This window comes from Giardia intestinalis, chromosome 4 (assembly GCF_000002435.2).
Source record: "Giardia intestinalis strain WB C6 chromosome 4, whole genome shotgun sequence".
Lineage (NCBI taxonomy): Eukaryota > Fornicata > Diplomonadida > Hexamitidae > Giardia > Giardia duodenalis.
The window spans coordinates 1,109,656-1,129,494 of record NC_051859.1 but is presented as its reverse complement, the minus strand read 5'-3'; the positions used below and the strand labels follow the sequence as shown (position 1 = coordinate 1,129,494).

Genomic DNA, 19,839 nt, shown 5'->3' with positions numbered 1-19,839 from the left:
TTTTAAAGTTCCTGCTTCTTACTCTTAAACACAGAGTTAGACAGGGTAAATCCCACACAATGCCGAAAGGTCGGTGTAAACGAATGATGAATTAGCTCTGGCTTTAAAAATTGCATGTAGCAGCGATGATGTTGAGTGTCATCGCCCGTCATAAAACTCGTTATAAGGGTTGCTTCCCAAAACAACGGCAGTAGCCGCTTCTCTATTCTTTTAAATGCAAGATCTCTCTCTCCGGGATCCAGGGCCACTGGTTGAAGGCACATAGTGTATGCCAAGGGCAGTTGCACCCCAAGGATCTCACTCAGAAGCGAGGAGCACGCAATAATGTATTCCCTACGATAGTATGGAGCACACATCTTCTTCAAGAGAGATATGCTCCTCTTCATAGCAATCAACGACACGTCCTCTTCTGAAGAAGGCTGTCCTTTATGGACCCTAAATGGTAAGAGGAGTAATCTGTCACTAGGCAGCTCTGGAAAAGCTAGACAGCTATACTTGGTGTCCCTGTCCTCTTGTTCAGAGCTAGGGCTGCAATCGAGTAAAGCGTCGAAGAGAGGGATTCCGTTAATAGCCTCGAAGCCAACCTCAGACACCTCTATCACGTAATTGATGGCCCGAATGGATGCAAGCGTGTAGAGAATGTATTCGGTGCTTTCAGAGACAAACAGGCTTTCTAAGGCACGCAGGCCAATGTCATAAAAGTCTAGATCCAGTGCTGTTTCACGTAACATCCGCATTCTCTCTAAGAGTGTCCTTTTTTCTTGTCCGTTCTCCAGATTCACGAACTCTCGGATTACGGTCCGTGCACATTGCTCCACAAAGCTATTGGGGTAAGGGTAAATGAGGCAGAGATACGAGGCATCCTCAGTCAAGGCAGCGCTCGTCTTCGGAACAAATGTTAGGATTCCTGTTGTTCTACCTATTGGAATGATGCCTAACGCCTCAGTGGTGAGTATTGGAGGATAGTCTGTGTAAGAAGGCTCCTTGAACATGGATGGATATGCACTGACAAGGTTCTTTGGTGCATATCCAGCATAGTCGCCACGAGCCAGCATGTGTTCCAAGACCCCCTTGACTAATGCTTCCTCGCTAATTGTTCTCTCCAATAGCTGAGCGCCTGCTTGCAGCAAAAAGTAAAGAAAGTTCTTACAAATTAAGGAATACAGCATTGTATTCCGTGGCTCCTTAGAGAGCTCGCTTTTAAGATCATGGAACGTTGGCGAAGGGAGGCTCATTGTGACCTTATTTAACCCGAACTTTGTTAATGCTTTTCCTCTATCATCAAAGCTCATGGAGCTGCTATTGCTATTGTTGCTAGTAGATGCCTGATAGAGCCTAAGACATTGGTTTGCCTTTGCCAGTACCTGGTATATGGTAGCGTGCCGAGTTATCTCAAATGTATAGCCAACATAGGGTATTGAGTCTCCACTGTGAAACATGGCCATGAGCCGTGAAATCAGCGTCTTGACTAGTACTAAAACTCCCTGGGCCTCAGAAATTCCAGAGGCCACCCCGGCAACTCTGCAAAGAAGACAGTTTTCAGGACAATAGAGTTCGCTGTGTAGGGAGTAGAATTGCTGGGACAATGGAGACGAGTAGCATGGAGGCTTTTTGAGGGGTGTGCGGCGGCGTCCACAGTGGTGATTATCCCCAGTAGTGTTGGCTCCCTGGTGACATCCAAGAATATAGTCTATGCTGGTATTTAGGACTTTGTGGCTCGCTAATATTTCGCCCGACCCTGTCTGGGTTGTTCCTTGCGGTGTAGCCGACTGTTCTTCTGCCAGAGCCAGAGCTGCCAGAGTGGTATTATGAGATATATAGACAGAACAATCTACAGATACAGACTCCATGCTTCTCGGTGCAGTATGTCCATAGCTAAATTGCAGATACTTCTCCGTTACAGACAACAGATTTGCCACAGCTGCACACCCGGGCACGGCCTTTTGGAGATCGCCTGTCTGAGATAGCTCTGCAAAGAAGGGAGCAAATGCCCAGACAGGTGCATCATCGATATCTGCACTCGCAGCGCCGAAGCTCTCGATAGCTGCTAGACCAAAGTGTATTGCAAGAGATAAAATGTGCAGAGAATTGTGCAACGGTATCCCAGCAGGAAGAAGAACCGGTAAAGTGGAGTCGCCTATAACTATGGTATTACGTTTGTGCTCCAGAGCACGAGCCTGTCTGTACTCAGTTAGCTTTTTCACATATACGGTGTATGGATCCTTATGGCCATTGGTGGAGAGCACAGTCTGTTTTGACAGAGATCCTTTGCAGTCGGTACTATTGAAATTGGTGGCAGGGTCATTAACATGCTTCCTCCTAAAGGTGTCTATGTTAGCTCTGCGGGTCTTTTTTCCAAGGAGAGATACAGACACCCCGCTTTCAAGATTGGAGCGTACTCTGCATAGAATGTTTGCATATGTTGTAAGGAAATCTTGATCAAAATCGGTTGCATAGCAGTGCAGAACCACTGATTCAATGGCCTTTCCTCGAACGAAGGCCTCTGCAGGACATCTGGCAAAAATCTTCCACACGGATCCAAAGTTGCTAGGGATGCCTGTGGCGATGCTGTTCAGGTACATTCGCGGCACGTGTGCTGTCAATGGAAAGTCTAATGGAATGATGCGTGAGAGCATCACGTTAAGGTAGCATTTAAAAGGTTGCTTATAGGTGTTTTGGTAGATGTTAGTAAGGTAGACGTTCTTGTTAACGTCAGTCGGCAAGATATCTGTCAATGGCCACAGAATTTCGTCCGTATTCATCTTCAGCGATTTCGAGAGAGAAACAAGGGCTGTCTTGGCAGAATTCTTTGCTGCAATATGTCGCTGAGACTTGCTTCGTCCTAGAGCGTCGGTGACGAAGTCTTTTAGATCAGAAAAAGATAGTGTCCTCTGCAAGAGATCCATTCGTCGAACTAGGTGCCCATTGTACGGGAGACTGGGGGTTCTAGATAAAGAGTTAGGGGCACTAGCAAGTATATCTGTATAATAACACGACAGCAGAGGAACAGGCCCTATGGTTGAGCTTCTAGGCAGACCACGCATAACATCTTTGGTATCTCGAAGGAAAGCAAGAGCGTGCACAGAGTGGAGGGAGTCAGCGCTATGTGTTTCGGTGCTTTCGTGAGAACTCTGAAGGCAGTCATAGCTTTTCATCTCTCCCACACCAAAGCTGGAAGATATACCCATGCCATTAATGATTCCGGACATATGGCAAGATCGATACCAACCCCTCAATGCAAACATGGCGATAGAGTGCCCCTGTTGATAAATCGGGACTTGAATTAGAAAAGGATATATCTGATCCAGGTGTACCTGTGTGGCAGCCGAATAGACAAGGAGTTCAAGCAATTGAAGAAGTGACTCTGTGGGCTTTGTTGCCTTTGCCGTATCTTTTGGGGGAATAGAGGTTTTCAGTGGACACCCAAGAGAACGGTCCGTACAAGCGTAGAGAAGAAACGAGCATGGGAGACCAAAGTGGGTGAGGACGGAGATATCATGCGAGTTCATTCTAGGACAGTTCTCTAGTCGGGCACTGGTAGAGCCAAAGCAGTGCCTATTCAATTCCTCTTGCTGATGACTGCCTTTATGTCTAGTGATAAAGCACATAGCATAGTCTAATCCACCAAGATTGAAATGCTTGGAGATGGGTGTAAGTTCAGCTTCCGGGCACTCAACTGCATCTTTAGCTATCAGGAGAGCATCAGCTACTTCTTTGGTGAAGAGACGCTGCTCCCACCGACTGCACATTAACTCACAATTGCACAAAAGGAATTTGTTCTTTTTCAGCAGAATCTAGAGCCAATGGACGATTGTGCCTATAGTACCGGTTCTCCTTCTGCGTACTTGCTCCCATACGCTCCCAGAGTGTAAGATAGTTCGTACAATGTATACTTCTATGCACACAACGACACTAAGGGCGAATGGATGATTAACTTAGACAGTTACAAACTAATGATATCCAGGCGCCACCGGCAGGCTTGTCGACAATGAATTCACTACCCAAGTCACGCCTTCCCTCTACATATGAACCACCAGCAGAGGAACCCTATGAGACCCCCCACGACGACGATGACAGCCACGGAGATCCCCGCGATGGCCCCCGTGGAGAGCCCGCTCCTATTACTGCCAGAGGACACACAGGAGGCCCCACTGCTGTCAGGGCTGTACCCATCGTTGCACACACAGACAGAGTTATCATCAGTGGAGTTGCTGGGACAGCCATCCACACATGACTTCCTCCCGGGGCTCACCTTCTTTCTAGTACTACACTTAGTGCACGTAACAAGGACCCCTTCAACTTGACCTTCGATCAGTGCGCATTCCAAGCAGTGCTCTATACCACCGTTAACATGATCACCACAAGGAAGACACTTCTTCTTATTCTCTGCATTGTCGTTGGGGAAGTGTGTTCCGGTGCATGCGTTTCTGAGAATACAACTAGTGGGATCGCCGCCTTTCAGGTACTTGCCTTCTTGGCACTCAGTGCATGTGGCAGGGGTGTTTTTTCCCGATGTAGTGCACTTCAGGCACCCATCGACGCCCTTCCATGTACTGTCAGATGCATCTCCGCACGATATGCACTTGCCTTCTCCACCAGAAGCTGCCCCAAGGAAGTGTGTTTCCTCTGTACAAGACTTGCGCTTAGTATCTCTTGTGGCCTCACACGTCTTACAACTACCATCACAGGCAGTGCACCCTTTACTACTATCTACAAAGTACCCGTCTTCACAAGCCGTGCACGTGGCAGCCTTGGCGTTAGCATCGGTTGCTGCGTCAGGCGTATTACACCGAGTGCAGTGCGGCACACCCTTGTACTTCTTGCCATCTTTAACTGTTATTTCCTCTTCGTCTCCACATGGTATGACCGACTGGTGAGAGGCGTCTGCGCCCGGCGGCACGAAGTATCCAGCCTTAGTTAGTGTGCACACTCCATCAGTTGCTGTTTCACACATCGTGTTGCCAGGTGCCTGGCTATCCTTGTAGCATCCGCTCTTGTACATGAAGGACTCATGAGCGCACTGTGTACATACTCCGTTGTTCTTTTAGGGGCATTCGTTGTTGTCTGCTGAGCACACTCCGTCCGTTGGGGCAGATTGAGACCCACCGCCGTTGCACTGGGAGCAGTACTTCTTGCCGTTGATGACGGCGCTACAGGCCTTGCAAGTGTCGGGCTGATCACCAGAGACGGTTGTGCACTCCTCTGTCGCCAGTTGGAGCGCAAGGCTGATCAGAAAGACTGCGTAGAACGTTATGGCGGGCCTCCATTGGCAGCAGCAACAGGCGGAACTGGGGCACTGCATCACGCACAAGGTGACGTCACAGAGAGTACCACCAAGTGGTGAACAACTGATCTAAAAGTATCCGTTAGTGGAATAAAGTCTAGATCAGCAGATCTAAAGTCCGAAGCACAAATTGAACTAGCTGGTTCTGGTGAGTGATTTGCCCTGCCAGTGATTGATGAATTATCAACTACTCGGTGGGTCGTGATTAGCACTCTACGGTTATGTATCTTATACTTATATACCGCACGATCTGATTGAACTGCGTTTTCATCCATAAACTCATAGCTGACTCGCTCTTCAAAAGTTTCGGTCCCATAGCCAGAACTGCGCGTCTAAATATTTAATGGAGTAGGAAGTAGTTTACATAATAGCAAGCACTTGATGGCTATCTGTGTTTGCGACCCCTTGGTCCGTGCCTCTTCGGCTGAGCTGCGCGACGGGGATGACGACCTGAGCCATCTTTGTACTCAGATACTGTCTGGAACAATTCATCATTACAGTGCACACACCCAAACACCTCGCTGCTTGCAGACTTTTTATCCAAAAGGTCTGTGGCCCTGAGCTTTATACGACCACACGCACAAAAATCCGACGAAAGGCTCAGCTTGCACTCTTGAAACGCAATTTGGAAGTTACAGCGGTTGCAGTAAATCCCTGGGAGCCTTCGGGCTGTCCCCACATCTAAGCACAAGTACCCGCCAACTAGTTCGGCTAAGCTACTAGCCTTGTTTGGACTAGGCACAGCTGATGCACTTCCCGATGACTTATTTGCTTGTGGAATGTTAAGACTGATCTTCGCTTGAGGCTTTATAGTGATTGATATCTTCTTAGGCTGTACTGGGGCGGATGCTAACTCTGCGCTCTTCTCTGGTGTCTGCTCTTGCGCTTCTGGGGAACGTGCAACGGCTAGAGTATCGTTTGTTGCCCCTGGACTGGAATCAGGGCCATCTCTGTTCACACTTAGCATGGGCCGACCATCTGCGTTGCAGTGCCAGCAGGCTCCCACTTGGGTTTTAAGAAGGCTCATCTGGCACAGACTGTTTAGGCACATCCCACAAGTTATGGCCTTTGTCTGTTCGATATCAGTACTGCCATCTGCTGCCACGGTTTGCAGTTGCGTAAGTGCTTCTTCTTTATTCAATCCAAATGTGTAGCAGTGGAGACAAAAGAAGGTTCGCTTTTGTGTGGCCTCTGCCATGTGTAGAATCAGAGGCCAGCCGTCGTAAGGGCATTTGCGACTGGGTATCTCTATGAACGTTCCACGCATGGGAATTGTGTAAAGCTTATCACACGTTACACAGTACACACGTGGCGGGTACTGTTCTATGAGATCGGTATAGCGATGGCACTCTCCACAAAGAATAAATGGCCGGCCGGCCTTCTTAATAGAGGTAAACTTCGCGTTTAGAAGTGCTTCTAGCTTACCAATGTTCTGCTTAAAATGTAGGAACTTGGTTAGAAACTTCGAAAGAACTTGATTAACAAGGACGTCCTTCCTAATCTTTCCTTCAGCAATCCTCGTGACATCCCTTTCAATGCTTGCCCGCAGCTGGGGGGAGGACAGGTCCCCGTCAATAAGCTGGTAGCCGTGGATGAGGCTGATCCCCATCGACGTCGGCACCAGGCAGCGCCGTCGTCCCGTAACGCGGAGCTCGACATACGCCCTAGTCACTATATTTCCTATGTGGGTGGCCATGCTCGCGTCGGTCCCAATTCCATGCTTTTCCATCAGGCCAAGTAAGTCTGATTCAGAGAGATATCCTGGTGGCTTCGTCATCCCTGCTTTGATGGCAGCCGAGGCTATAGTCAGCGTTGCACCAGTTGCAGAGATTGCTTGCAGCGTTTCCTTGCTGAGCGAAATGCTCTCGTCGGCAAGGTCATCGCTCAGATCGTTGTCCCGCATGCTACTGAACTCCGTAGCACTGTATAGAGCCTTCCAACCCTGGTCTACGACGTCCGTAATAGAGAGTAGAAACGTTTCGGAGGGCATGTCAACGGATTGAAGAGTTAGCGAGCTATGGCTATAAACTGCGTCAGGAGAAACTGTTGCCAGGAAGTGCTTAGTTATCAGATTGTAGAGACTCAACTCGTTGCTACTGACATCGTGAGGGATTAGCCCAGTGGGCATAATGGGAGGATGGTCGCCTTGGTCTGTCCCCCTCCGCGGATTAGTGTATCTCACACTTTCATCAGATGATTTCTTGGAGGATGGCAGGAGGTTTTGGGCACACTGTGAAATTCTAGTAGACGAAGATTCTTTAAGCGCAAGTACAATTTCTCGCAGATTGTAACCACTGGGATATGTGGTGGACTCAGTTCTTGGATAAGAAATGTATCCAGCAATATATAGGCGCTCTGCCAACGCCATTGCAGAGTTAGGAGAGAGACCGAGCACCGTTGAAGCTGCCTTAAGTAGCGCAACGGTATTCATTGGCAAGGGGCGAGGAAGAGTACTCTTGCTGCTTTTAAAGCTCAAGACTTTCAAGCACTTCGTTGCACTCTTCCCAAAGAGGCCAGTTCGCTTTTCCTCAATGACCTCCCGACTCTCGGACGGAACCCCCTGCCATCTGAGAGAATGGGGTTGGTCCCCAATCAAAGCACAAACATCCAAACTGAAGATCTGCTTCGGCCGGAACCGCTGGATTTCGTCGTGGCGAGAAACACAGAAACTCAGCGTGGGAGTCTGGCACGGTCCATACGATATAACAGATGATTGAAGATCTGCAAACTGTGCATGTAGGTGTGCAGTCTGAAACCGAGTGAATGCCACCCCTATTTTAAGATCGAGTTCCTGACGGGCTTCGACTGCATCCGAGAGATTCTGGTCTGGCTTATCTAGATTACGAAATGCGTTCTGTATCTCCGCCTTTGTGACTGCAGAGAAGCGCGCGCGTCTGACCCGACAATCTGATCGTAAAGTGGGTTTGAGGACCTTCAAAACCTCAAAGCAAATATTTTCTCCCTCACGATCGTTGTCCAAACAAAGGATTAGCTGCATGGCTTTCCCCCCAATGCTCTTTAAGTGCTTTGCAACAGTCGACCCCGAGTCAGTGAAAGAATAATGAACATGGCCCCGCTCAAAAAGCCTTTCCTGAGGCACAGAAGACCCATTAAGCTCTGCATCAAAGTCTATCTCAAAAACGTGGCCTGCCACAGAAGTACACATGAAGGTCTCCTTAGAGCCTTCAAATGATTGCACAAAGGTGTACGTTGGGAACGACACGTTATCCAGCTTCTTTGCTCCCTCGCCATAGTTCCGCGAGATCATCTCTGCGATTGAGGGCTTCTCTGCAATGAGAAGGATCATGAATTATTTTTAGCATCCCAGCCCTCAGCCCCATAGGAAGAAAAGTAGTAAGAGTGACAACTATGCGAGATGGTGTAGCCCTTTAAGAAAGCTACAGGGAAGATACCATCATCCCCCAAACTCGTTCGCTGGCGCACCCGAGTGAAGCCCGTTTGGGGGACACATATCCGGCCGCCAATTCCTTCTCAAAGCGTGCAGGATCACCGATCTGTGTGAACTTCGGCACCCTGCCACTATAACACTTATTCCAGCATCCAAATCGAACGCAGTCAGGAGAGGGCTTTGGCACATCGACACCGAGAATGCTAATTGCATCGTGGAGCATCCTGCGCTTAACAATGGAGTCTTCGCGGGTGTCTGCAGATAGTGATGGGCTTGCATTTATTTCTATCAACCAGGGCTTCAGGCTACTGTCTAACATGACATCGAAGCCATAGATCTCAAACATGCACAGTGACTTGATCATATCATTCGCAACGGCTTGGAGAGAGCGGATAATGAGCTGCTCAATGCGCAGAAACATAATATCTATCTGTTCTCTTCCATAGATGGTCTCCAAGTAGCAACCCAGTTGAAAGAGGCTCCACTTGGCTCCATCGGCCCTAGAGTCATAGTTAGTAGAATTCTTCTGAATAGCAACGTTGGTCAAGTGAACCTCTAGATCCCGCGTGTCGGCATTTGCGGTGAATGGTCGCAGGCTGAAGCGTGCAAATCCCTCACGGCAGATCCACGCTACAAGGGGTTGAAATGATTCCACCAGGCAGTAGATGCGGAGATCAAACTTGTGACCGCAGACAACGAGAGGGTTGTCGAGATACTTCTGGACGACGTAGAGTGCCTCACGGTCCGAACCAGAATTTGCCTTGGCCTGAAATTCCGTGTTGAACCAAGTGTACAGGTCGGAGTAGCCGCATATAAATATTCCTTTGCCCTGAGCCCTGCAGGACGGCTTGACAATGTATAAGGGCTTGGTAGTTTGCTTACGATTGAACTCGGTGATCATGCCGAACTCCATAGGGAGAATAAAATTGGCCGGAACAAAGTCAAAAAGATCACCAAGTTCATGCAAGTTGTACTTTAAAAGGTTCCTTCGAGCGGCCTTCAAATTTTTGGCCATGAGATCCTTCCTGGTTAGGATGTAGAAATTGCGAAAGTGATTAACGAATTTAGTGTCAGGAACATGGCTGTAATCAAAGCGCTCGCTAATCCATTCCACAGAGGCCCAGATAAAGTTCCAATCGTCTGTGTCATTGGACACTTGCTCCCATCCCCTCTCTTGAAGGACGGTCCAAATAGTGTTTCTAAAGGTCGTATAGTACCGTATGGGCTTGGGCATGAGCGAACGGAAGTTGTCAAGAGTGAATTTTTCGTTTCTGATAATTCCTTTCTGGAAGGACGGCATCGTTCATAAAGTGGCCCTGTCGGAGCAAGTGAAGCGAACAACCTTGTCTTCCAGGCCAAAATTGGCTATGTGGGCTTCGATGGTTGCGGCATCAACGGCAGGAAGACACAGTAGAATCAGCTCTGCTGTCAGTAGGACATTGAGATCGGTGGTGACGAGAATCCCAAGCTCTGCAATCCGCTCAGAGTGAACTGTATCACGCCCTAGTGACAACACTCTAATTGGTACTTGCTTGGGCAGCAGGACGTCTTTCAGTACTAGCTGGGCAACCCTTCCCGTCCCAACGACGACAACGAAAGAAGGTGCTCCAGAGACACGGTCTCTACTATAACTATTCCCCCTGGTGCGCAGCCCGTCAACAGCGGAGGCACACTGATTTATGAACAGGGTATCGGCATAGTTAGCCGAGTGGACCAGGCTGACTGCCTTACTGTAGTATGGTTGTCTTGTCAGATTTGCGACTGCTTTTTCATACCACTGCTCCATGGATTGCTGAGGTAGAGGAAAAGAAGGTAGCCTGAGACAGAAGAGACAACCTAACGAATGACTTCTAAATCCTCGTATCGAAAAAAAATGAAGGAGAATATGTCGATAGATTTCCATCCGCTGGGCGACCGCTTTGCTAGTATTCAATGTGTTGGGTCTAGCACGGCAGGGAAAACATATCTTGCAATTAAAGTGGACCAAGGATGCCCCGTTATTTTGAAGGAGGTTGATCTCTCAAATCTTTCTTCGGACCAAATAGACCTTTTGGAGGGCTATGTTACCGCTATCAAAGAGCTTACTTGCCCAAATATCGTGCGTTACAAAGCTATTCACAAGGGAAGCATGGGAGATAAGGTCTATTTGGAGTCTGAATACTGCTCTCTGGGCTCAGTACAAGACATGGTTATTAATCATAAAGCCAGTAGACGAATTATACGTGAAGACTTTATATGGCGCGTTGCGGCTGTCATAGTATTTGTACTAGAATATTTGCACACTCACCTTACTCCACAATACTGTTCTATAAAGAGCTACCGGTGCCTTAGACCTTCAAACATTTTGCTCACAGAAGACGACATAATTAAGATAGACAATTTTAGCGCTACGCGCTTGCTTGGCGACTACAGCTCTGAAAGCCTTCGGATATACATTGCACCAGAACTGCTAGCCGGGGCAGCCTATGGTCCGGCTGCAGATGCGTGGTCACTTGGATGTATTCTCCTTACCATGTGCACTCTGCTTGAACCTCTATCTGTCATTGACCCAAGGGCCTCCAATGAACCCCTAGATCTCTCTACACTGCACGGCCTAGAACATTATAGCAATGAGCTCCTTGAATTAATTAAGAACTGTCTATACATATCTGTCAACATGCGAAGCACTATCTCACAGTTACGTTCTCATCCGAGAATAAAAGACACACTCGCAAACGAGTTGCATGGCCCCCAAAGGAATCCAGGGTCTTTTCTCCTCAGTCCAAAACAGTCAACCTTTACGCCAAAATCACAGCAAAGCCTGCCGATGATCTATTCTTCAGCCCCACCGCTGTTTTCTCAGATGCAAGATTTGCAGCCTCCAGGACTCAATATGCACATCGCTCATGACCAGGACCAAAACCTCGTCCCAACCTTCAACTCTCCCCGTAATGTACAATCTCTCCCGATTTCCACATCAATCCCTATGCCAATGCCTGTGCAGATGCCTGTGCAGATGTCAATGCCAATGCAAATACCAGTGCAGTTCCCGTTGCAGATTCCTAAGCCTGGAAGCATGGACGATGTAGGAATCTGTAGCCCTGCAAGCTCTGACGTTTTCAAGCAGATACATCAAATCTGTAATCAGATGGCAATGATGATCTATCTTTCTGTACACAAGGCTTACTCTCAGCAGCCCGAGGAGAAGCTCCAGTCCTCATCCCACTTGGCAGCCTCACCAGCGCTGGAGTCAGAACTAGAAAGCACTGCAGTTAGCGATGACACCGCCCTCATGATCGCCGTACGAAACAGAAACATGCCTGCTCTTCTCAGTAATATCTCGCAGTTGAAACAGAGAAAAGCAGATAACACCACTGCTCTGATGATAGCTGCCGAGACAGGGAATAGTGAGGCGTTGAGCTACTTGTTGGGCGAGTACAGACTCCAGCGACACGATGGGAAGACTGCGCTAATGCTTGCCATTTTGAATGGACATGTAGACGTAGCTAGAGTACTTGCTGACTTTGAATCGAAGATACAGGATAGTGATGGGAGAACGGCGCTTATGTATGCCTGTGAACGGGGAATGAGTGAGCTAATCAACGTCCTACTGGATGCTGAGTCAGGAATGACTGATGTTAATGGATATAGTGCCTTGATGCTTGCATTGCAAAGAAATAATATTGATGGGGTGAGGGCCTTGGCAAAGCGTGAGGCGATGATAACCCTTTCCGACGGAACGTCTCCCCTTATAATAGCGGAGAATCTCGAAAATACAGATTTACTAGAGCTTGTTAGGGAATACTCTAGCACAACATTGAATAATGAAAATGCATCTACTAGGGAAGAGAACAGCAGAGGCTCACCTACCGAGGAGACACACATGAGACTGACTGTCTATGATCCACCGTTGGAATATATCAGAGGCTTGGGACAGAACAAGAACAATGAGGGAACGACAAATTTGATGGAAGCAGCAAGAATAGGCTCAGTTTGTGGTGTTAAACAACATATATATGAAAAGAAGCAGACAGATAGTAAAGGATGGACTGCACTCATGAAGGCGGCATTTTATGGAAAGTCAGAGTGCATTCCTCTCCTTAAAGAAGAGATAAAGATGGCCAACAAGGCAAAGTATACCGCACTCATGAGCGCAGCTGGTAACGGCCACTCAGCGTGCGTGCGCTTGTTGCTTGCCGAGGCTAAGATGCGGAATTGGAAGAACGAGACAGCGCTTATGCTAGCCATTATGAACGAGCAGGAAGAGTGCATTAAACTCCTCATGGACAAAGAGGGATCACTGCGTACCCACGATGGTCTGACCATGCTCGAGTATGCCGTAAAGCACAACAAAGTCCGCTCTGCAGAGGTGATAAGGGCATATAAGGGCGTGGGATAAGCAAGAGATTAATTAGGAATCAAGAACATATGAAGAATACTCTTTTATATTCAGGAAGCGTAGCAAGGACGGCATAGAAATCGTTGTACACTGCGGCGTAATTCAGCATATCTGTGCCTTGTGAATTAGAAAAGTCTATGAATACATATATCGTTCCGTAGCTTTGACGCAGAATAGGTAGATCCAGTAAATCCATTGGGGCAACAGCAGCCATCTTTGTTAGTGAGTTGGAGAATGCCGTGCATTTTGAGGTTACGCTGCTGAATAAATCTGCAGGACTGATCTGTCGGGTTATCACGCTAACAAGCTCTGCATCAGAAAACTTCGCCGGCCAATCTGAACCAGGGACAGTGCAAATTCCTCGTCTAGCGAATACAGCTAGCAGATCTGTTGGCAATTTATGTGCGTCTTCTTTATTGACTAGGAGCAAGATGGAGTCATTGTAGAATGGGCCTTTAACAGCATCCTCCAAGAACTTAAGAGGGCAGTGCTGCACGGAACGCTCCAGCGTCAATAGCTTCTGATCGATCGCATCTATAATCTCCTCAAACGAAAGTTGACGGAGCATAGGACTCGACATGAGAATGGATAGAGAGCGGCCGGCCACAGTGCCATTGGGAAGTAGGGGATAGGCAGCCCAAACTCCAACAACCTCAGAAACGGGTGGGCTGTACACTGACGAAAGATCATAGGAGGATTCCAAAAGAGCAATTTGACTGTACATTTGTGAGGAAGAGCCGCATGCTAGCACTCGCATAAGTATATTAGAAACCACACAATGTGCTTGATCGAGTGACGGGCTGGAGGATACGTGTGTAGTAACAAGGAAACGCAAACGATACATATCGGTCACAGTTAGAGAGCCTGATTTCAGATGAACGAAAGAGTAGTAGCAGTTCCCTACTCTGACCGTGTGGAAATGGCTAAGAACAGCTAGGGGAGTTAGAGAATCGCCAGTAATGTGGTGATATGTTCCCAGAAGGGCAGACACAAGCTCCTTCCGTATAGATGTCATGGTGGTAGACTTTAGACCTCCTGGCGTGAAGAGGAATCTCAAGAATGATGCATTATCTGCTTGTGTGCGGAGATATTTTGGTTCGTGCTTGCGTAGTATGTCAAAGAATTGTTGCGAATCTATACAACACTCTTCGGCATTGACCATAGTGACAAGGTACACAGAGAGCTCCAGAAGGAGCAAGTATGTGACCCTGAACACCGTGTATAATTGCAGAAAGTAGAACAGAGGATTGTGTGGCTGTTTCTTGGCTAGTTCTGCACATGTAACAAATTTCTGAGTCCCAAATAACTGAAACGGGCGACAAAACCTACCCTGCTTAATACCAATCACATCACAACCTAGCAGAGTGTCGCTGGCAGCTTTTTGCTCGAGGCATGTGGCGTAGAAGTACGTGCATGCTTGCATAAAGTGTGCCTCTCTTTTCGCACCGCTTGTGCTAGTAGTCTTTAATTCTATTATGTCCTTCCTCTGAATCTCTCCTGTCTCTTCGCACTTTAGCAATCCGAAAAGGTCAATCTTTCCCTGCATTCCCAAGTCAGTGGAGGCAATATGCTTCTCTACAAAATACTCAACATGCCTGGCCTGCAAAGCTTCACGAGTTGAAGCAGCATCGCATGCTAACTTAGATACCGTGTCAATGGCCGCGCGCTCGTCTATGAATTCTAAGTCATTGTTTTGCAGTGAGATGACAGGCTCGTTCTTCAACAGTTCATACAGTATCTTGTCTTTCATAGAGGCAGGGCTGTAAGGTACTTTCATGCTAGCGGGAATCTTTGAAGCGGATATTACGCCCGGTAACTCGTCTGGTTCTAGCTCCAGTTCAATCCATGCCGCCTTGAGCATAGCTAACTGGTCACTCGTTTTGGCTCTTGTTGCTTCAGTAACAAATTTTGACTGTACGACATTGTGCAAAACAGTACCGAGGTGCATAGGGTAGGTAGTGGGCTTGGCAAAGGAGAAAAAAGAGAAGATGCAATCCATGGCCGAAAAGCTAGGTAGGCTAGTCGGTGACAGAGTAATATGCGGGTGAAAGATCAGAAGTGGGCCGATTGGCCAGATGGGGGAATTTGAAGAACAATCGAGTAGTGGCATCTCCGCGTCACCAGAAGCAGGCGCATAACACTTGCTGGATGCGGATTTGACGAGCTTTGCCACGTCTGACTCTGCAGAAGCGTAGATAGATAAGATGGAAAGGGTGAGCACAGGAGCTGTTTCGCTGGAGCAAAGGGCCAACAAATCTCGTGATAGTGCTCCGGCGGACTCCAGAAGCATGCAATGATGCACTGCAAATGTATTTCCCAAAGACGAAACAGCTACGCCTCCAAGGTCTTGTGGAAGCTTGGTCACGGCGCATGACTGCAGCGTTATAACAAAGATTTGATTCTCTAAATCATATTTCTGCACGACGAAGCATGTCAATTTGGCGCCTAGTCGCCTTTGCATGAGTAATACAACCTTTTTGAAAGTGTCCAAAAAATCAAGGGGCCGCATGCCTGTATTCACTGCTTTGTCTGTTGAAGACGAAGTGCAGGAGCGCACAAAACACATTGAGGAGGCAAGAAAGCGGCGGATCATCGAGCTCAGACGAGTAGAGCAAGAGCGGGCCAAGGAGATGCTTAGCAGGTTTAAGGCGGCCTCGGCTCAGAACCGACAACAGCAGACCCAATTCATACAGGAATTAAGCCTGTATGAACAGAAAAAGCGCATTCAACAAGAGCTTCGGGAGATTGAAGAGCTTCTCCGAACGGCAGATGCAAACCAAGAGGCTGCTGGGGTGCGAGCACGCGCACATAGTATGGCGAGATTACGAACGAAGGATACATACGAACGTCGGCGGTCTGCCCTGGACCGTGGGAACAGTGCTCTGCAGCTACTGCAAGCTCAGAAGCAAATAGATACAGAGATATTAGAGCGCAAAGAGAAAACCCGTCTGCAAACAAGGCAGGTAGAAGATATACGTGCGCGCCAGGCGGTCCTGATTGCACGAGCGAGAGAGCTAGAGAGAAGAATAGCCTTAGAAAAGGATCAGCATAGTAAGCCGAAGGAGGATAAACCGTATGCTATTGTAGAAGTGACAAAGGACAATTACATCCCACTGTTAGCTAATAGGAATAAAAGTACAGCGAGAATACCGGGCTTCCAGGTACTAAGTGACTCTCTATCAGACGAAAACAACCCAAGTAATGACCCTGACCAAACCTATCATAAGAACGCCTTTCTAGCTGCCGAGGCAACAAAGAACATGGCCAGAAAGACGGCCATTGAAAATGCAGAGAGCAGAGCAAGGGCTGAAAAGGTTGTTCGCGACGAGCTCCGAAAGACCGTGAAAGAAAAAGAGACCGCCAAGGTGGCCGACGAAGCTATCCGTCTGCTTTACACGCTCAGTAAATAGGTTATGCTTTAGCCAGTCTCTGCTTTAAAGCGTCCCGCGAGTGCTTGCAGTCCTCTAGCTCTTTGTGGACTATCTGTGGATCAGTAGTCGCCTTGAATAGCTTAGCAAGCAGCGTGGCAATCTTTTCTGATAGCTTTGCCCAGTCCTTAAGTAACGTGCGATCATCAGACTTGGCCTGCTTCAATTGATTGACAACCTCTCCGACGGCGGCAAGGAGTTGATCAGCCTCATGTGGAATGGTGCCGTACTTAGATAGATCTGCTCCCGGGTTGGCCTGGATGAGGGCTCGCAGTCCTCCAGCTTGCGCCTTGGCGGCCATGGTTGCAATGTTTGCCAGTGGAGTGGGCATCGGCCGCGTAGTAGCCACCGATGAACGTGCAGGCACGAAGACAGTGGCAGAGGATGCCCTCTTAGACCGCCCAGAGAAGGCACTTCCGGGACGCGCAGAATCACTTTTCGACGCGGTCTTTGCCATGCAAATCTTAGACTGGCTGGCGATCAGCTCCGTTTGCCGAGCAATATGCTCTGCTACTTCACCCTTTAGCCTTTGTATTTCTTGCTCTTTTTCGGAGACAAGGTGATTGAGCTGTGCAACGCTCTTGTCTGCAGCAGCTAAACGTGTAGTAAGCTTCTGGATGGTCTCTGCATTTATGACACACTGCTCGCACTTTCTTTCGGTGTAAAATCGCTCATATGGACGCAGCTTTTCTAATTCTTTACGAAGATTGCCATTCTCCTCTGTTAGCTTAACGATTGCCTCATTGCGCTTCCGTATATCGTTATCAGTAGCAGTAATGTAAACCTCCTTATATTGGGAGGGCTCATGAGTCCCTAATGAATTAGATGCTTTTGCATTCAGTTGGCTCTCCTGTCCCTTTAGAAGCGCCAACTGCTCACTGAGGCACCGCACGCGTGCAAAGTGCCGCGTAAGGCCAGTAGTTACTTCATCAACGTCATGGTAGCGCTGTCCCAACCCACTTTCTATGGCATCGAAAATTCTATTGGTGTTATCGGTAAGAATCCTTAGCTTGCGTTGGTACTCCGTCATCTCTTTATAGAGGTAGTCTATTTGTCCGGTTGTATCAGTAGTGCTGAGAACATCAGCTAGCCGCTTTTCGCTCACCCGTTCACGTGCAAGAACAAGATCTGCTCGGAGTCTCTTATTTTCTTCACGCACTGCAAAGATGTGGGACATTACAACGTTCTCCACTCCTGCCTTTGCATCAGTTACATCTATAACTGCAGATGCAGCTTCATCGTAGAGCTTTGCCTTTAGCAAAAGGTCCGTGGAGCGGGACTCAAGAGATTCTTGCAACTCGGCCAGCTGTTTGCGTGCATCACTGAGCTCTTGTTCCAATCTGTCTGCCCTCTGAGCCGTGCATGTCTGTAGGTTTCTTAGAGATTCCAACTCATCTTGCTTGTTATCCAGGACGTTCTTGTTCTGCTCTTCAGTAACCGCAGACAGTTCTAGCAGAGTACTAAGAGATTGTCTTTTAGTAGAAACTTGAGCAGCTGCTGAAGAAGGTGGCAAAGGAGACGACTCCAGAGGAGCCCTGTCCGTATGGTGCGGAACAGATGAGACTGTAGTGGAGGCTATTAGTTGCGTTAATACACTGTTAGCGTCTGAAAGCAGCACAGGATGCTTTTGGTAGGCGCTAAGCGTTGCCAAAAGTTCAGCGGTGTACTTAGCTGCAAGTTGCTGATCAGAAGTCAGTCGCTCCACTTTCAGACGTAATAATTTATTGTCGTCTTTTGTGGCCTCCAGATCTCTTACCATCGATGGCAGTGCAGATTTAGCAAACGTATCAGTGGCACGAATAGCCGCCAGTACGTCGTTATATCCCTTGCAGGGGACTGAGAGAGTTTCTTCTATCTCAGACAAAAATGCCGTCTGTTTGTCCTTAATGTGGTCCATCTCTGTTCGAAGAATATCGTGGTCTGTGATGAGCTCGGCATGCGCTGCACGCATATCTGATACGCTCTTCCGCAAAATCTCTAGTTCAGTTTCCTTTGCTAGAAGCTTGGACTTCAGCTCTATAGTGTCCCTCGAGATGGAGCCCAGTGAGTGTCGTGGCTCTCCTATCTGATTAGTTCGAAGACTTTTCAGCTCTGCGTGAAGAGATGCATTTTCTTCCCGCAGCGCATCAGATTGGTCGAAGAAGTTCCCCAAGACATACTTCAAATCATCTAGCGAAGATGCCCTAGTGCCAAGTTTCGAGTTAATATAAAGAACAAGTTTGTCCTCTTCTGTTTTCGCAATCTCCATCATACTGCGCTTTTCCTCCAGTTCAACTAGACAACGGGCAAGCTCTGCCTGTGTGTCAGAGAGCGTACGGGTGTACACCTCGTTTGCATCCCCGATCATTGAGATGCCTGGAACCGAAGACCCCCTAGCGCTACTAGACTTCAAGTCGAGAGCCTGACTTTGGATAATCCGTTGCGCTTTATCCAATTCGGCCTGAAGTTGAGTTTTCTCTGCAGTCAATATGTAATTCCGTGAGAAAACTGTGGTGAGATAATCGGTTATATCTGCAGCTGTGAGGCTGGAGAGCTTCGTTTGCGAATTAATAAAGCCGGTGACCTCATCTAGTATGGCAGCCTTGCGCTCAAGCTCTACAACGCCGGGATCCTTTTGCCTAAACGGTTTTGTGATACTACCGCTAACTGTGCTATTGAAAGAAGCTGATGTAAGCTTTTCTGTAGAGGATGGCGTAGATGCAGTCCTTCGGGCCAGCTTCCCCGGCGACGGATCCGAATAGGTAGAGGAGTGCACCGGCGGCGTTGATCCAATATAGGGCTCAATGAGTTGACACATGTCTGACATATCGTAACGCCGAGCTGCAGCAAGTGCCTCATCCACGTCAGCTCTGACCATGTGCACCCAGCCCCTTAGAATGAGCCGCACAGCCTTTATCTGGTGTGCCTCTACAGCGCGTGTCAAGGCAGTTTGGTGCTGGTGGTCGCGGCAGTCAGCGAGATAAGGCAAAAGAAGCTCAAGGGCATTGAGAGACCCATTGACAGCTGCAAGCATCAATGCAGTAGTCCCGTCTGCCAAAGTATATGCGCTCTCGTATGATAGAAGGATCTTGCATAGGTCCTCTGCATCGTTAAGGGCTGCTAGCATTAGGGCCGTGTATCCCTCTGGATTTGCCCAGGAGTGTTCATGAGAAGCGAGAATTTTCACTATAGCTGTGTCCCGCCTGCGCACAGCCTTCATCAGAGCCGTTTCGCCATTGGCATCTGCAAAGCCTTTGAACTTATCCACAGACGCTAATATTGAATCAGTGTTGCCGGTCTCAATCATCCTAAACCACTCCGCATTCGTTCTGGCCTCCATGGAGTGACAAACAAAGGGTGG

The 19,839-nt window shown here is 48.2% G+C and overlaps 8 protein-coding genes and 1 pseudogene across 8 annotated transcripts; 2 read left to right on the top strand and 7 right to left on the bottom strand.

Moving 5' to 3' along the window:
- Positions 1-2: 2 nt before the first annotated feature.
- GL50803_0017217 (uncharacterized protein) lies at positions 3-3,749 on the bottom strand (the record flags this gene model as incomplete). Its single annotated transcript, XM_038045906.1, has 1 exon — positions 3-3,749. The coding sequence occupies one exon, from the start codon at positions 3,747-3,749 to the stop codon at positions 3-5; it is 3,747 nt and encodes a 1,248-aa protein (XP_037901978.1).
- A 257-nt stretch (positions 3,750-4,006) lies between these two features.
- Positions 4,007-5,302, bottom strand: GL50803_0050171 (pVSP; annotated as a pseudogene).
- Positions 5,303-5,669: 367 nt separating this feature from the next.
- Positions 5,670-8,591, bottom strand: GL50803_0015190 (DNA topoisomerase III; the record flags this gene model as incomplete). Its single annotated transcript, XM_001709742.1, has 1 exon — positions 5,670-8,591. One exon carries the CDS (start codon positions 8,589-8,591, stop codon positions 5,670-5,672), a length of 2,922 nt encoding a protein of 973 aa, XP_001709794.1.
- Positions 8,592-8,682: 91 nt separating this feature from the next.
- Positions 8,683-9,993, bottom strand: GL50803_0010382 (Tubulin tyrosine ligase-like 2; the record flags this gene model as incomplete). The annotated part of the gene is made up of 1 exon (XM_001709741.1): positions 8,683-9,993. One exon carries the CDS (start codon positions 9,991-9,993, stop codon positions 8,683-8,685), a length of 1,311 nt encoding a protein of 436 aa, XP_001709793.1.
- Positions 9,994-9,996: 3 nt separating this feature from the next.
- Positions 9,997-10,479, bottom strand: GL50803_0015191 (uncharacterized protein; the record flags this gene model as incomplete). The annotated part of the gene is made up of 1 exon (XM_001709740.2): positions 9,997-10,479. One exon carries the CDS (start codon positions 10,477-10,479, stop codon positions 9,997-9,999), a length of 483 nt encoding a protein of 160 aa, XP_001709792.2.
- An 87-nt stretch (positions 10,480-10,566) lies between these two features.
- On the top strand, positions 10,567-13,071 carry GL50803_0017216 (Kinase, NEK; the record flags this gene model as incomplete). Its single annotated transcript, XM_001709738.2, has 1 exon — positions 10,567-13,071. The coding sequence occupies one exon, from the start codon at positions 10,567-10,569 to the stop codon at positions 13,069-13,071; it is 2,505 nt and encodes an 834-aa protein (XP_001709790.2).
- A 19-nt stretch (positions 13,072-13,090) lies between these two features.
- Positions 13,091-15,532, bottom strand: GL50803_0015192 (uncharacterized protein; the record flags this gene model as incomplete). The annotated part of the gene is made up of 1 exon (XM_038045815.1): positions 13,091-15,532. The coding sequence occupies one exon, from the start codon at positions 15,530-15,532 to the stop codon at positions 13,091-13,093; it is 2,442 nt and encodes an 813-aa protein (XP_037901977.1).
- A 46-nt stretch (positions 15,533-15,578) lies between these two features.
- On the top strand, positions 15,579-16,481 carry GL50803_0015193 (uncharacterized protein; the record flags this gene model as incomplete). Its single annotated transcript, XM_001709737.2, has 1 exon — positions 15,579-16,481. One exon carries the CDS (start codon positions 15,579-15,581, stop codon positions 16,479-16,481), a length of 903 nt encoding a protein of 300 aa, XP_001709789.2.
- A 1-nt stretch (position 16,482) lies between these two features.
- GL50803_0086855 (Ankyrin repeat protein 1) lies at positions 16,483-19,818 on the bottom strand (the record flags this gene model as incomplete). The annotated part of the gene is made up of 1 exon (XM_001709736.1): positions 16,483-19,818. One exon carries the CDS (start codon positions 19,816-19,818, stop codon positions 16,483-16,485), a length of 3,336 nt encoding a protein of 1,111 aa, XP_001709788.1.
- Between the last annotated feature and the right edge of the window lie 21 nt (positions 19,819-19,839).